This window comes from Monodelphis domestica, chromosome 4 (genome assembly GCF_027887165.1).
Source record: "Monodelphis domestica isolate mMonDom1 chromosome 4, mMonDom1.pri, whole genome shotgun sequence".
NCBI classification, from domain to species: Eukaryota; Metazoa; Chordata; class Mammalia; order Didelphimorphia; family Didelphidae; genus Monodelphis; species Monodelphis domestica.
Window position 1 is genome coordinate 371817818 of NC_077230.1, and position 15889 is coordinate 371833706.

General features: G+C 42.1%; 1 protein-coding gene across 1 annotated transcript; it reads right to left on the bottom strand.

The window, feature by feature from the left end:
* Positions 1-8586: 8586 nt before the first annotated feature.
* GUCA2A (guanylate cyclase activator 2A) lies at positions 8587-12981 on the bottom strand. Its single transcript, XM_001381571.4, has 3 exons — positions 12906-12981; positions 9530-9710; positions 8587-9013 (listed from the first exon to the last, which is right to left on the bottom strand). Exons 1-3 carry the CDS (start codon positions 12975-12977, stop codon positions 8946-8948), a joined length of 321 nt encoding a protein of 106 aa, XP_001381608.2. The 5' UTR covers positions 12978-12981; the 3' UTR covers positions 8587-8945.
* Between the last annotated feature and the right edge of the window lie 2908 nt (positions 12982-15889).

Here is a 15889-nt window from a genome sequence, read left to right on the forward strand (position 1 = left end):
AGTGGAAACATGGTCCCTGGAGGTCTGGGTTTGGGTTCTTTTTTCTAGTGGGAAGAAGGGAGCAGCAGCAGCGCAGTTGACAAGATATCTATGCCATTTGGGCCCTTGTGTTCCTTGTGTTCTGTAAATGACTTGATGAGATACCAAAAATGGCATAGAGCCATCTAAATAGAATGGGGAGAGAGTAGTTTTCACTCACTTAAGTATTTTGAACATCAGTTTCCTTATATGTAGATGGGAATAACCATACTTGTAATACTAACCTCCCAGAGCTGTCATGAGACTCCTATGAGAGAACACGTAAAATACTTTGAACATCTGAAGTGCTTTATGGAAGTCATTATTATTCCTTCTGGTGCCTTGGTGCTGGTCCTACCTTTTCCTTCCCCTCCAGGGGGTTGAGAAGATTGGATATTTCTTTTTTATTAATTGTCTATGTTTAATTTTTTTTCAGTTACATGCAGAAACAATTTTGACAATTGTTTGGTTTTTTTTTTTACTCTCCCTACATTTCTTTTTTTTTATAATTTGGAGATTTTTATTTAATTAATTAATTTAGACTATTTTTCCATGGTTACATGTTCTTTCCCTCTTCTCCTCCCAGCCCCCTCCCATAACCAACAAGCAATTCCACTGGTTTTTAGATGTGTCATTTATCAAGACCTATTTCCATATTATTGATATTTGTACCAGGGTGATCATTTAGAGTCTATATCCCCAATCCTATCCCCATTGACTCATGTGATCAAGCCATTGTTTTTCTTCTGTGTTTCTACTCCCACGGTTCTTTCTCTGGATGTGGACAGCATCTTTCTCAAAAGTCCCTCAGAATTGTCCTGGATCACTTCATTGCTGCTAGTAGAGAAGTTCATTACATTCAATTTGCCACAGTATATCAGTCTCTGTGTACAATGTTCTCCTGGTTCTTCTCCTTTCACTCTGCATCAATTCCCGGAGGTCATTCCAGTTCACATGGAATTCCTCCAGTTCATTAATACTTTTAGCACAATAGTATTCCATCACCAACAGATACCACAATTTGTTCAGCCATTCCCCAATCAAAGGGAATCCCCTCATTTTACATTTTTTTGCCATCACAAAGAGTGCAGCTGACAATTGTTTTTTGATATTTTAAAATTTAGATTTTCTTCCTCCCTACCCTCTTCCCCCATCCTTTAGGCAGTAAAAAGTCTGATATAGATTATACTCATGCTTTCATGTAATCCAAATTTCCATATTACTGATGTCACAATAGAGGACACACATCACACACAAAGTAGAAATTTCATGAATGAAATATAGAAGATGGCATGATTTCATTGGCACTCACATTCCAATGATTCCTACCTTGGCTATGGATAGCATTTTCTCCATGAGTCCCTTGTTGTTATCTTGGAGACTTGCTTTGCTTTGTTTAGTCCTTCACAATTGATTTTTTTTTTTTACATTTCTGTTACTGTATACATTACTCATCTGGTTTTTCTCACTTCACTTTGCATCAGATGTTCATATAAGTCTTTCCAGGTTTTTCAGAATGCATCCTATTCATTATTTCTTATGGTAAAAGAGTATTCTATTATAACCATATACCACAACTTGTTCATCCAATCTCCAAGTGACAAACAACCCCTCACTTTCCAATTCTTTGCCACTAAAAAGAGCTGATAAAAATATTTTGGTACAGGTAGGTCCTTTTCTCTTATCTCCGATCTATTTGGGATATAGATACAGTAGTGATATTGCTGGGTCAACGGATATACATAGTTTTGTGGCCCTTTGAGCCTGGTTTTATATTGCTCTCCAAAATAGTTGTATTAGTTCACGGTTCCAACAACAGTATATTAGGGTCTTAATTTTCCTACATCCCTTCCAATATTTATCATTTTCCTTTTTGATCACGTTAGCCAATTTGGTAGGTGTGAGGTGGTAACTAAAAGTTCTTTTAATTTGCATTTCTCTAATCAATAGTGAGTTGGAGCATTTTTTCATATGACTATAGATGGTTTTAATTTCTTCCTCTGAGAAATGCCTGTTCATATCCTTTGTGGGGAATGTTTTGTATTCTTATAGATTTGACTCAGTTCTGCATATATTTGAGAAATGAGGCTATGGAAATGATTTTCCATGTGCCATCTATTCCACTGATCTACCACTTGATTTCTTAGCAAGTACAAGATTGTTTTGATGATTACTGCTTTATAGTATAAGGGTAATATCTGGTGCAACCAGACCTCCTTCCTTCATATTTTCATATTTTTTTCACTAATTCCCCTTATATTCTTGACCTTATGTTCTTCCAGATGAATTTTGTTGTTATTTTTTCTAGTTCTATAAAATAATTTTGTGGTAGTTTTACTGGCTTGGCACTGAATAGGTAAATTAATTTAGTTGAAATTATTATTTTCACTATATTGGTTCAACCTATCCATGAGCAATTAATGTTTTTCCAATTGTTTAGATCTGACTTTGTGTGAAGAGTATTTTGTAATTGTGTTCCTAATGCTTGGATTTGTTTTGATAGGTATACCCCCAGGTACTTTTTTTTTGTCTAGCATGATTTTGAATGGAATTTCCTTTTCTCTCTTACTAATGGAGTTTGTGGTTAATAAATAGAAATGCTGATATTTATGTCAATTTATTTTGTATCTCATGACATTGATGAAGTTGTTAATTATTTTTATTAGTTTTTTGGTCGATTTTCTCAGGCTCTCTAGGTATACCATCATGTCATCTGCAAAGAATAATAACTTTGTTTCTTTATTGCCTATTCTAATCACTTCAATTTCTTTTTCTGTTCTTATTGCTATAGTGAGCATTTCTAGATAGATATTGGATATTTCATGGCTCTCCTCAAGATTTTGTTCTTTTCCCCAGAGTTTAGTTCAGTTCAACCAACATTTTATTAAGCACCCTCTGTGCGCCAAATAATGTGTTAGGCTCTCTGAATATGGCCAAAGAGAAAACGTTTCTGTCTTGAAGATACTCCTTGGAGGATACACAACATGTATATTTCAACACAAAGTCAAAGGCAAGTAATGACTTCAAAAGGGAATTTTTTTTGTTGTTCAGTCTTTTTTTTCAGTCATGTCCACCTCTTTGTGACCTCATTTGGGGCTTTCTTGGCAAAAGACACTGGAGTGGATTGCAATTTATTTTTCTAGCTCATTTTACAGATGAGGAGACTGAGGCAAACAGGGCAAAGTGACTTGCCCAGGGTCACACAGTTAGTAAGTGTCAGGTTGAATTTGAACTAAAAAAGATGAAATTTTCCTAACTCTAGACCTGATGCTCTATGCACAACAGTTCCACCTAGCTATCTTTCTCTCTTTCTAGTAGTTGGGAAATTTCTGTGTCTTTATGTCCCTAAAAGTGGTAGTCTATTATAATTCTTTTTATGATAATAATTGTATGCCTTCTACATTCAATTTCCATTACAATGTCTTTTTGCTGAGTGCATTCATTATACTATTTTTTTTGCTTACTACATACATTGTACTGTTTGTGCATTCATTGCTAAGTTAAGAATTCCTTTATAGTTTCTATATTGATAGTGACTCCTCCTCAAACAAGATTATGTCATTACTTTGTAGGGTTCTGCATTGCTAACTTGCTATAGCAAGCAAGAATATAATAATTCCAAGTAGTCCTGGCCCCCAACAGATTTAGGAGCAGAATAAACCCAGTTTCTGGTGGGGATTGGGGGTTTAGGCTCTATTAACAGCCTGCTTGACCCTTTCTATTTCATTACAGTGAATGGAGCACAGGATGGGGCACAAAGGGCATCCTCCAGGAGAGCTATGATCAAAAAGCATAAGGAACTACTAAGAGTAAGGAATGATACAATGGATAGTCTGGGGCCTGAGCTACCAGCTGGAGAGAAAATCCTCCAGGTTACTGCATTGATACTTTATAAAGAAGGTAAGGAAAATCATGAACTTATCCAGGAAGAGAAGGCATGGGTGGCTTGTGATCCACACAGATGAAGGGAGTACCCATAATGAATTTGTGAAGCCATTTAAATATTATGTGATAAACAGACATCCTGGTATAGGAGAGAAAACATTCGAGTTTCAGAGATAGAGGGGACCTTTGTTATTGTTCAGTGATTTTTCAGGCATGTCCCCATTTGGGTTTTCTTTTCTTTCTTTCTTTTTTTCATTAAAATTTTTTATTTTGGTTTATCTTTTAAAATATTTGTCCACGTTTGTGTAATTTATTTTCCTTCCCTCCCCCTTTTTCCTCCCCCCTCCCAGAGCCAATAAGCAATTCCCACTGGGTTGTACAAATATTATCACTTATACCTATTCATATTATTCATTTTTACAATAGAGCAATCTTTTAAAACCAAAACCCCAATTCATATACCCATATAAACTAGTGATGTCATGTCAAGTTTTTCTTTTGAGCTTCTACTCCCACAGTTCTTTCTCTCAATGTGGTTAGCATTCTTTCTCATAAGTTCCTCAGGAATGTTCTGGTTTCTTGCATTGCTACCAGTAGCAAATTCCATTACAATGGAACCATTCCACAATGTTTCACTTTCTGTGTACAATGTTCTCTTGGTTCTGCTCACTTCACTCTGCATCAGTTCTTGGAGGTTTTTCCAGTTTATATAGAAATCCCATTTGGGATATTCTTGGCAAAGATACTGGAATGGTTTGCCATTTCCTTTCCCAGCTCATCTTACAGATGAGGAAACCGAGGCAAAGAGGGTTAAATAAATTGCTCAAGGCCACATATCTGGCAAATGTCTGAGGCCAGATTTGAATTCAGGTCTTCTTGATTCAAGGCCCAGCATTCTATCCTAGCTTTCCATAGGGTCCATTGAATCAAACCTTTTCATTTATTAGATAAAGAAACTGAAACACCAAGAGAGTACATGACTCCAAGGAGTTAGCAGCAGGGAGAAGATTTGAACACAGGTTTTTCTGAGTGGAAGCCTAGTGCTCTCACTACATCATGTTGAAACTCTGAATACAAGTCTTCAGTACTGGACTTTGATTTGGGAGACCTGGATTTGAGTCCCTGATTTGCCAACAAAGGGTGTGTGATCTTGGATAAGACATTCACTTTATTCACCTGTGAAGTAGAGATAATGTTTGTAGTATTCCCCTCACAGGACTAATGTGAGGGTCAAATGCTTCTAAGTACCACATAAACATCTGCCAGCATTCATTCTTGTTATTGTGTGACCATAGGCAAGTTATTTCCCACCTCTGAACCTCAGTTTACTCATCTATAAAATGGGAATAATGACCTTTTCTTATTTCATAGGAAAGTGCCTTTCGACTTGTATAATACCTTATAAATAGGTTTAAATTATTATTCTCTCATTTTTTCCTCTTTTTTGATTGCTTTCAAAGGACAAGTTATTATGCTATGTTCTTTTTTTAATGGGCTGTTGCCAAAATGGACAAAATAACTGCTTTTTGTATGAATAAAAGCATGAGGACATCAACTTGTCCCCTTAGGCTCATTGAGAGAATCTTTCAGACAATTTGGGTGCCGGCCAGGACATGTTTCTCATCCTGTACACACGTGTGCTTGATTTGTCTTTATTTGTCAATCTATGTTGAAGACTTTTCCTTCCACAAAAATTGGAGATTATGAATGTTTGGTATAATGGCATCTGTTTAAAATGTCATTCTTCAGTTTTTATTAAGCATTAATGGTTATTAATTTATTAAGCATTAATGTTTTGTCCAGGCAATGAAGGGCAACAGCTGATTCTATGATAAAGGTCAAGCCTCCAGCGCAACTTATAGTTCTCTTTTCATCCTTTCCTTCTGTCAATATCAGTTCTAAGACAAGAGTGGCAAGGGATAGGCAGCAGGGGTTAAGTGACTTAACCAGGGTCCCACAGGTAGGAAGTATCTGAGGTCAGACTTGAATATAGATCCTCCTGACTCCAAGCCTGGCTTTCTATCCACCATGTTACCCAGTTGCCCAAGTACAGTTTATGGATTGGATCCTTTCAGCTCTCTTGAGGTTTATACTAATAACATGAGGATTTTTGTCCTTTATTATTTATTTATTTTGACTGATTACATGCAATAACAAATTTCCACATAAGTTTTCCAAACATATAATCCAAATTGCCTTCCTTTCCCCCTCCCAGAGCTGGCAGACAGTTCAATTTGGGTCATACATGTATTATCATGTAAAATATATCTCCATGTTGTTCATTTTTGTAAAAGAATAACCATTTTAAACCAAAATCCCAAAACAAAACCCTAAACAAACAAATGAAAAATCGTCTGCTTCTATCTGCATTCTGACTCCAACCGTTCTTTCTTTAGAGGTAGATAACATTCTTTGTCATGAGTCCCTCAGAATTGTCCCAGGTCATTGTATTGCTGATAACAGCTAATCTATCACAGTTGATCATCCCACAATATTGCTGTTACTGTGTATAATATTCTCCTGGTTCTGCTTATTTCACTCTGCATCAGTTCATGGAGGTCTTTCCGGCTCTTTCTGAAATCTTCCTGTACATCATTCCTTACAGCATGATAGGATTCCATCGCCATCATATGTGTTCACATTTGTTCATCCATTCCTCAATTGATGGGCGTCCCTTCATGAAACTCTCACTTCTTCAAAGGATGTGGGTGGGGCAGAGAAGCTGTCTTTCTTCTTCAAAGCTATGCTTGTGCTTTGTAATCCTGCAAACATTTCTACAAACTTTACAAATATTATCTCATTTGATCCTCCCAACAACTTTGGGAGGTTTATTATATATAATATTATATTATATATAATAATACTATTATTATCTCCATTTTACAGATGAGGAAACTGAGGCAGGCAGTATATAAGTTACTTGCCCACAGTTATGCCACTAGGAAGTATCCAAGGCTGGATTTGAACTCAGTTCTTCCTGATGCCATGTGTAACATTCTGTCCACTGCACCACGAGCAGCCTCATTGCTGCTACACTCTCTCACTTGTTTTGTTGTAGTTGTTCTTCCCCTTGAAATTGCTGTAGTCATTGTGACTGTTCTGTACTTCCTTGGCTCTGCCGTCTGCACTCAGCATCAGCTCATGGATCATCAGTCTTCTCAGGAATGAGCATTTCTCAGGTAGTCACTATGTGACAGATGTCATGCTCATAAGGTGACCTCTAAGGTCCCCTCTCCTCTAAATCTGGGAACTCAGAGAATAAGTGAATAAAAAAGTCTGAGAAAGTCAGTGGAGTTGTTAAATATCTGGGGAAAACCAAGCAAGAAATGTTCCTTATACAGGAAATAGGAACCCAATGCTAAAGGCCAAGGGGAATGAAGGCTGTGAGGCAAGAAAGGTGAGGAATCTAAAGGTACCCTCCTTGGAAGCCGAGAGCCTCTAGAGAGACCAGGATCCTATGAAAGCCTCGAAGGACAAGCTCAGAAATTGAATTAAACCAACCATAACATCCCAGAAAGACAGTTCAAGTCCCAGTTCTGTCACTAACTAGCTGTGTGTCTGGGCAAATCCCTAACCTTCTCTGGCCTCAGTTTCCTTCATCTATAACATGACAGAGATTGAACTTTGATTATCTCTAAGGTCTCTTCCAAACTTTTATATTCTAGGAATCTAAGAATTTATTTCAAAAACCTTCAGGCAGCCAAACTGGACAGAAGGAAATGGACCCCATTCAAGGGTATCTATGTCTTTTTCTAATTAGAGATTTCCAAAAGGGTAAAGTTAGGGATCATGGTCCCTAAACCCATGCTGAATCTTTGAGGTCAGAGAAGAAAGTGCCTGGGCTCTGAGAGAGGGCAGTCAGGGAGCAGGCAGCTCCAGGACAGGAAGACCCAAGGGGACAGAGGGACCTGGGGGCTCACAAGAAGAAGCAGGTTCTGGGAGGGGCAGAGGCCCAGCAGATAGAGTAGGGGTGACCACCTCTATCGCCTTGAGGATCACCACGGATATATGTTTAGACTACACTGATTCAGACACTTTTATTGTTCTGGGTTTGGTCTCAGGGGTTGGGTTGGGTCCCCTGTTGTGTACATCAAAGCTTTGTGTACCGTTTGTCAAAGGGCTTTCTCAGCTATTGGTCAGTATAGAGGAGCCTGGTGCTTGTATGTGATAATGGTGTGGCCAGCACCTGGCTGGCCTGGGACCTAGTAAGAGCCCGAGAGGTAAGTCAGGGCTGTCCCGGGCCAGATGGCCCCTTCTGCCTGAGAGGGTCTTGGCTTCCCAGGGTTGGAGCCAGGGTGAATGAAGCAGCCACGGGTTTGTCCCTGCCTTCCAGGGGTTATGTTTCTTCTTGCCAGTGGAGCTCCCCAGCTCGGCACCATGCCCGTGGTCCCCACTCTAATACAACAACAGGACCACCTCAACTTGCTCAACAATCCACCCCTCCGTCCTTCTTCCTCTACCTCCGGATCCCATCCCCAGCCTCTCCCAGGACACTGGGAGTTTGTGTCATTGGCAATGCTGAAGGGAAACGGGCTCTTTGGACCATCTCTCCTCCCCCGAGATAACTGCACCAGGCTGGGTCGCATCCCCGGGTTATTCCCCTAATGCATTTGCCTCAGGTACCGGAATTTCTCCTTTCAGATCTTCTGGGACTTCCCCCCAACACGAGCACTGAGGCCATAATAATCCAGAAGGTAGATTTATTAAGGAAGCAGGTCAGTCAAAGTTGCAAGCTGTGGCACCCGGGACCTGAGCCATGTCTCCTCCCCCACTCCAGTCCCCCCAACCCTGCCCTCTGCCTCCGCAGTGATCCCAGATGGTGGCGCTAAGGAGACCTGCCCTGGGGTGTAGGGCCGTGTCTCTGCCTGTATGTAGCTGGATGGCATCCTGGGCAGAGGGGCATTGGAGAGGCCACGGAAGTTCTTTTCGCCGTGACTCCTCCGGCGAACTGCGGTCAAGAGGCACATCTGGGCCCAGAGAGCAACGAGGTGGGGCAGAAGCAGCGCTGAAGGGCAGAAGCTCGGAATGCAGCCGCAGCCCTTCTAATAACAGCCCGCACAGGCAGCGAAGGCGCAGATCTCACACGTGTGCGAGTCCTCAGCGATGGCTCCTGAAGAAATAAGGCGGAAGAACCCGGGATCTGCTAGTCCCACTCAGCACTCCCCCACCCCTACTCCCACCCCCACCCCCACCCCCACCCCCAGCCAAGAGTCTTTGCCTCTAACCCCTCTGCATCCCGCACAGGCATCCAGGTCAAGAAGCCCGGCTCCCATCCTCAGCTCCGTTCCAACCAGGTGCTGGCCTGGAGGGCCTTAAATGGAGGGGCTTCCGCTCTAAACCTCTCTTTGCAAAGGTTCCTATCGGGGTAGAGCTCCTGAAAATGTTTTTATTCCGCAGGGTCACCCCTAAAACCTGCGGAAGGAGATCCGGAATTCTTCCAAGGCCCAGAATGAGAGGAGAAGCGAACTAGGACGCTCAGACCAATACGAGCTGAACCCTAGTTTCGAGTTCCACCAATCAGAGAAGCAACATCCCAAAAGTTGACCAATCAATACTCAGCTAACCCCAATCGCCTCGGAACTAGGACGACGTCCCTAGCGCCCCAATCTGAGAAAAGGCTACTTACCCAGTCTCTGGAAAACCTGGGCTGCATCGGGGCGGGCGCAGATGGGTTTCAGATCCTTGGGAAGGTCCGGATGGGCGCACAAATGGACCCCATAGTGCTGGGCCGTCTGGCTCCTCATCCTGCTCTGCTGCAGGTCCTTGAGTTTCTTCACAGACTCCAGGGGGTAGGAGAAGTCTCCATCCTGAAAAGAAGCCAACAGGAGCATCCTCCATTGCTGTTCCCTGAATTGATTCCCCACCCCTCCAGTTCCCATCCCAGACCCTTCCCTAATTTGCTCCATTCTGCTCAGGGCACATTCGTGGGCCTTACCCCGGGCCAAGGTCTCTGGCATCCAGAGGGGAGGAAGGAGAAACTACAGAACCTTAACTTCTCCTCCCTGCCTGAAAGGGACCCCAGCTAGATCAAAGAATTTAGAATTGGGAGGGATCTTAGAATTCATCAAGCCTGCCCCTTTCACTTTACAGATGAGGAAACCGAGTCAGAGAAATAAAATGTTAATTAAATTCCAATGCCTTGCAGGTAGAAGGTCCCATTGTCAGGGTTTGCAGGGAGGTCCTGAAATACCCAATTCAGGGTATTTCACTACTCTCGGCAGCTTCCTGGCTAGTGGAAAGAGCACTCATTTAATCAGCCTTTAGGGATCAGTCTTTGTTTGTTTGTGGTTTTTGCTTTTACTTTTAAGATTTTAGGTAATCTTAGGCAATTTACTACCTTATTTGGGTCTCTTTTTTCCTTATTGGTAAAATGAAGGACTAGATGACTTCCAAGGTCCCTATCATTTTTAAATTCCATGATCCAGGCCAAATATCCTCCTTTGAGAGGGAACTACCCAGCTTCTTTGGATACTTTCAATAACAGAGAGTTCACTGCCCATCCAATAAATTTAATCTATCAAAATTGTCTCAGAGAGAGTAAACAAGCAGCTCAACATCTCTTACACCCCAGGAAGGAGTCCACCCTTCCTCCCATCCTAACAGAGCCCAGCTCACAGCTGTACCAACAGACATCCAGCCTGACCCCAGCTTCAGCCCAGGGTCCTGCTGTTGTTTGTGAAGTAATAAAAAACTACCAGGAAGCAGTGATAGTGGAGCAGAACCACTGACACTGTCAGGTTGTGCCACCAGGCTGGCCCTGTCCTCTCCACCCCCCCCCCATCTGCACCCCTACTCCTATATACAGTGGCAGGGCTCTGATGCCCCTAAACTTTCCTCTCTCTCTTTCAACTCATCCAGCCCAAGGACTTCCAACTTCTTTCATAGCCCCCAGGGTTCAGGTGCTCCTCTCCTCTAGGGTTCCCTTAATAAACTACCTCAGGCTGAGGTATCAATGGATATAAAGTTCTCCCAGCTTTATGGATTTCTTGTTTAAAAAGGTCTTCCAGGTCCTAAAGGCATAATGCCAACCCTCTCTCCCAAAAAGAAAGACTAAAAATATGATGATGACATGACAATGATTTTACAATTTCATTGTATAAAATGTAAGAGTTAATGCAATTTCTCCTATTGATGGGGGCATTAAGAGGTTAAGTCATACAGTTAGAGTGGGCCAGAGATTAGACTGTTGTCTGAGCCCTTTCCCTATCTTCTCTTCTTCTCTCTCCCTTCTCCATCAGTCAGAACTCAAACCTAGAACTTCCAGAATCCATGACCATACTGCCTCTTGTAATATGTATTCTATGTAACCCAACATATTTGTGTAACTATAAATGTATTTAAATAGATATGCAGTTATGTGTGGATTACTGAGATAGCTGATATATAGCTATATAACATCAGCTCTCACTATTTATTATTGGTATCACTTACATTTTTTTCTAAAGCATCTTAAAGTTTAAGAGGAAAGTGATATTGGATAAGAGGAGCAGACTCCCTAGACAGATCAAAGAGCCAGCAAGGATGGTGAGATGGTCACTAGATCTCCACTCCTCCATCCATGCTGCACTTCAGCCCTCCAAGTGATTGTCCAGATTTTCTTAAATCCTTCCCTTCTCGCTTAGCATCAATCCTAAGATGGAAGAGTAGTAAGGCCTAGATAATTAGAGTTAAGTGACTTGCCCAAGATCACACAGCTAGGAAGTATCTGAATCCAGATTTGAACCCAGGTCTTTCCAAATCCAGGCCTGGCACTCTATTCACTGTGCTATGTAGCTGCCCCTATTGTCTTGATTTTTCTGATCTGCAAAGGATGGGAATCCCCAGCCTTTCTCAGAGCACTGTGGGAAAGTTCTTTCTTGTATCTACCTCATCTCTCCTGATGCATGCATTTGCAGCTCTACCTTCTTCTGTATTGTTCCCTGCCCCAGGAAAGAACAGCTTTCTCTTCAGGTTCTTTTCTCTCCTTATCTCCTTCCCACTGCCCTCCCTCCTGGGTTCAAAGTAGATGGTGAGCTTCAAAAGAGCAAAGCCTGTGCCTCATTTCCTCTTCCCCATCTGGAGCTGAGCCCAGGTTCCAGTCCTGTCTTAAGGGCTGAATATAGGATACTATATTTGATTAAAATTGAATTGACTGGAATTAAGTTGGGTCTATAGAGAAAACAGCTGGATATGTGATAGGGCTGTTGTCTAAAGGGGAAGTAGAGTCAGAGGAAAAACAGATTCAGGCTAGGACCTTGGCTCTCCCTTTCAGATCATGAAAAGGGTCTCTGAACCTGGAGCTAGGAGACAAAATAACCCCTTCTAACATAGGGGCTCCTTGCTTAAGGAGATGAGATGCCAAGAGTTTGGGAGACCAAGGCTGGAGATGGGTAAGCAGAGCAGAACACAATTCCTACATGGATTGGCAAAGGCTTGACCTAGAGAAGAATGATGAAGCCAAGTAGACAGCCCAGGGAAATAAGAGCATTGGACTTGGGGAACCGAGTCAAATCTTCTGTCACTCCCTGACTCTGATCCTGGGCCTGTGTTTCCTCACCCGTGTCATGATGGTATCAGGCTGGGTGGTTTCATGGTATCAGGCTGGGTGGTTTCTAAGGTCCTTTCCAGCCCTGAATTGATGACCATAGTGACATAATAGCTGAAGGCCTATGGGGCTTATTGAACCACTGGATCTCAGAGCTCAGAGGTACCCCATACCAAAAAAAAAAAAAAAAGAAATCCTTCTGCAGCATCCACAAGAAAAAGGAGAACAGAACTAGATAGGGCCAGCACAGGAATTATACAGAGTACAACATAAGGAAAAACTTCCTAACAAATGCCAGGAAGCAGTGAGTTCCCCATTCCTAGATGCCACCTGTATGGCTCTATTGTAGAGTAATCTCCTTCACATGTAATTTGGGCTAGATTCCACCCTAACTACCCTCACCCAGAGCCCTTCCAGTGCTAAGATTTTGGGGTTCTAGGCCAGTGAAAAAGGCTATGGCTGGAGGAAAAGGACTCACCTGGACTGTGACACTGCCAGCCAGTGTGGCCAGCCCACAGAGGCACAAAGCAGACAGGATTAGGATGTTCATGGCAGCTGAGGGCTCAAGTGCTTCTGCTTGTAGGCCCCACCTGGCATCATTTTAAAGGGTGCTGCGGTTATTGAGTAACCCTATGGTCTTCGTCACTCACTTATCTATCAGAATTGGACCATATCTGATAAGAGTTGGCAGAGATAAAGGGAATGAGTGATAGGAAGTAGGAAGACCTGGGCACCCCTAGAATCAAACTGAAGTACCCCCTTCTTCTAGAAGCCTCTAGAATCTATTCCTAACAAGATTGCAGAAGTCATCTTCCCAGAGATGGATGATCTCCAAACTTTTGATCAGAAATCCCATCAATAAAGAAAAAACATGTACCTCCAATTCCTGGATATTTGTTTAAGCATGTGATGTACAACTATACTAACATTATATATGCTATTATAAGACATATACACAGACAATAGAAAGTTATAAGGATGAGACAAAGATTAAATATTTGATTCAGGATAAGACACCACTGGAGTTTACTGAGGAAAAGAATAATATTGTTAAACCCATGCTTAAGGGAAATTACTTTGAGAGCTGTATAGAGGATATCTTAGAGAGGAGAAACTGGAGGCCCAGGGCAGAAATAATAAAGACTTGGATCTGCCTTCCAGACTACTCATATTCTTTGAACCCAGCAAAGATTTTCCCACTTCCACTCATTTGCTCAGGGTTATTTTTCACCGGGAAAAAACTCCTTCATGCTTTTCTGATGAAACTTATCCATCCATCCATCCATCCATCCATCCATCCTCTTAAATGCCTTCAATTCCTCCAGGAAGCCTTTCCTCATCTCCCCAGCTAAAACTGATCTCTCTTTCCTCTGACTTCTTATAGCATTTATTCATTGCTTGTCTTACTATACTGTGCCTCATAATATAATTCTATATGTAGCACCCACTCTAAACTCCACCAGGTGGGTTAACTCTGCAAAGTGAAGCTGCTCTTTTGGGTTGTTCTGGGCGTCTGTACTTCTAACACTATCGTTCAGAACCACTGCCCCCACTGGTGTGCTTCCCATTAAAAATCATGACAGTAGACACAGGGACCTTTCAGCAAAGGTATTCATTTAGAAGGCATAGCATGAATAGTAGGTATAAAACATTACCCCCAGAAGGTATCCAAACCAAGAGTGGCCTCAAACTTAATGTGATCATGGTGAGATCTACTCATGGAATACCCATGGGACAAAGGTGAGTCACAACTCTTGGCAACCTGGAGTCTAAGTCCTTTCTCTTCCTGTAGAATCTTTCTGCAGCTGACCTTTGGTAGAGGCTCTCTTCTGGGAAGGTCATTCAGCTGGGCTCCTGGGTTCTACTCCTCTCTGCAGTTCAACTCTCTATGGACAGGGAGCTTCTTGAAGCTTCTTGCCTTGGATAATTGTCCCTGCATCTGTGTCTGTCTGAAATGTGTGTTTCTATTCCCCACTGGCTGCAGTGGCTCCTTCTAAAAAAGCTACATGCCCCATATAGGGGAGGAGGAATGTAAAAGGAATTCTCTCCTCTTCACATATGCCCTCAAAGGCATGCAAATCCATCCTCTCCAGACCTCTGTAGAGGCACAAGAGCAACAGGTGGGAAAAGATGAGGAGGGGAGGGGAGAGGCAAGCTCAGCTTGCCAGAGTTTGGCATGAATTGGCCTAGTGCTGAGTGGGCACTAGAGGTTTTAGGGAAGTGAGAAGCCTTAATGATAAGGAATCTTCAAAGCTATAGCCAAAGAGTACTTGGTTTCCTCCCCTGTCCCAGCTCCTCCTCCTTGCTGTGTCCTCAGTCTCCATCTCTCCTTTTCCTACTCCCCACTCAGATTCATAGGCCTTCCCTTTCTCCCTTACCCCACTGCTACCTTGACCTTCCTAACCCTGGTGATGGAGAAAGAGCTGGCCCTGGAAAAGGAGGGAAGGGAACAGGAGAGAAAGCAGTCAATGTGTAGCAGCAACTTTCCCAGGGAGAACATGGGGAGGAGAGGGAAGCCCCTTCCCTGGTTTGTACTAGTTGTCAGTACTTTCCTTTTCTGTTAGTCAAGTCAGCCAACAAAAATGTATTAAGAGCTTATCCTATGCCAAACGCTATGCTTTGCACTGAAGATTTTTTAAAAAGATTTCCAGCTTACATGACTATACAATTTTCAATAATAATTTTCTGACATTTTATGGTCCATGTTCTCTCCCTCCCTTCCACTTTTCCCACTTCCTCAAGACATCAGTGACCTCCTATAGGTTGTACATGTGTCAATATGCAATACATATTTCTACATTCATCATATTGTAAAAGAAGACACATATTTCTTATACGAAGGAAAAATTCAAGAAGAAATAAAGTGAAGAATGGCGTGCTTCAATCTGCATTCAGACTCCGTCAGGTCCTTCTGTAGCAGTGGAGAGCCTTTATTTGTCATGAATCCCTTGGAGTTGTCCTGGATTCTTGTATTGATGATAACAGTTAAGTCATTTACAACTGATCATCATGCTTCATTGCTATTATGGTGGACAACATTCTCCTGATTCTGCTCGCTTCACTTTGCATCATTTCATATAAGTCTTTCCAGGCTGTTGTTTTAACATCTTGTTCAGCAATAAATAGTATTGTGTTACAAGCATATACTACAATTTGTTCAGCTGCTCCCTGATTGATGGACATCCTTTCAGTTTCCATTTCTTTGCTAATATAAAGAGAGCTGCTATAAATATTTTGGTACAAGTAAGTCCTTTAGCCCCTTCTCTTTGATCTCTTTAGTATATAGACTTAGTAGTGGTGTTGCAGGTCAAAGGGTATGCACAGTTTGATGGCCCTTCGGGCATGGTTCCAAATACCTTTCCAGAGTGGTTAGATCAGTTCACAGCTCCACCAACAGTGTATTAGGGTCCCAGGTTTTTCACATCCCCTCCAACATTGATCACTTCCCTTTTTTGTCATGTT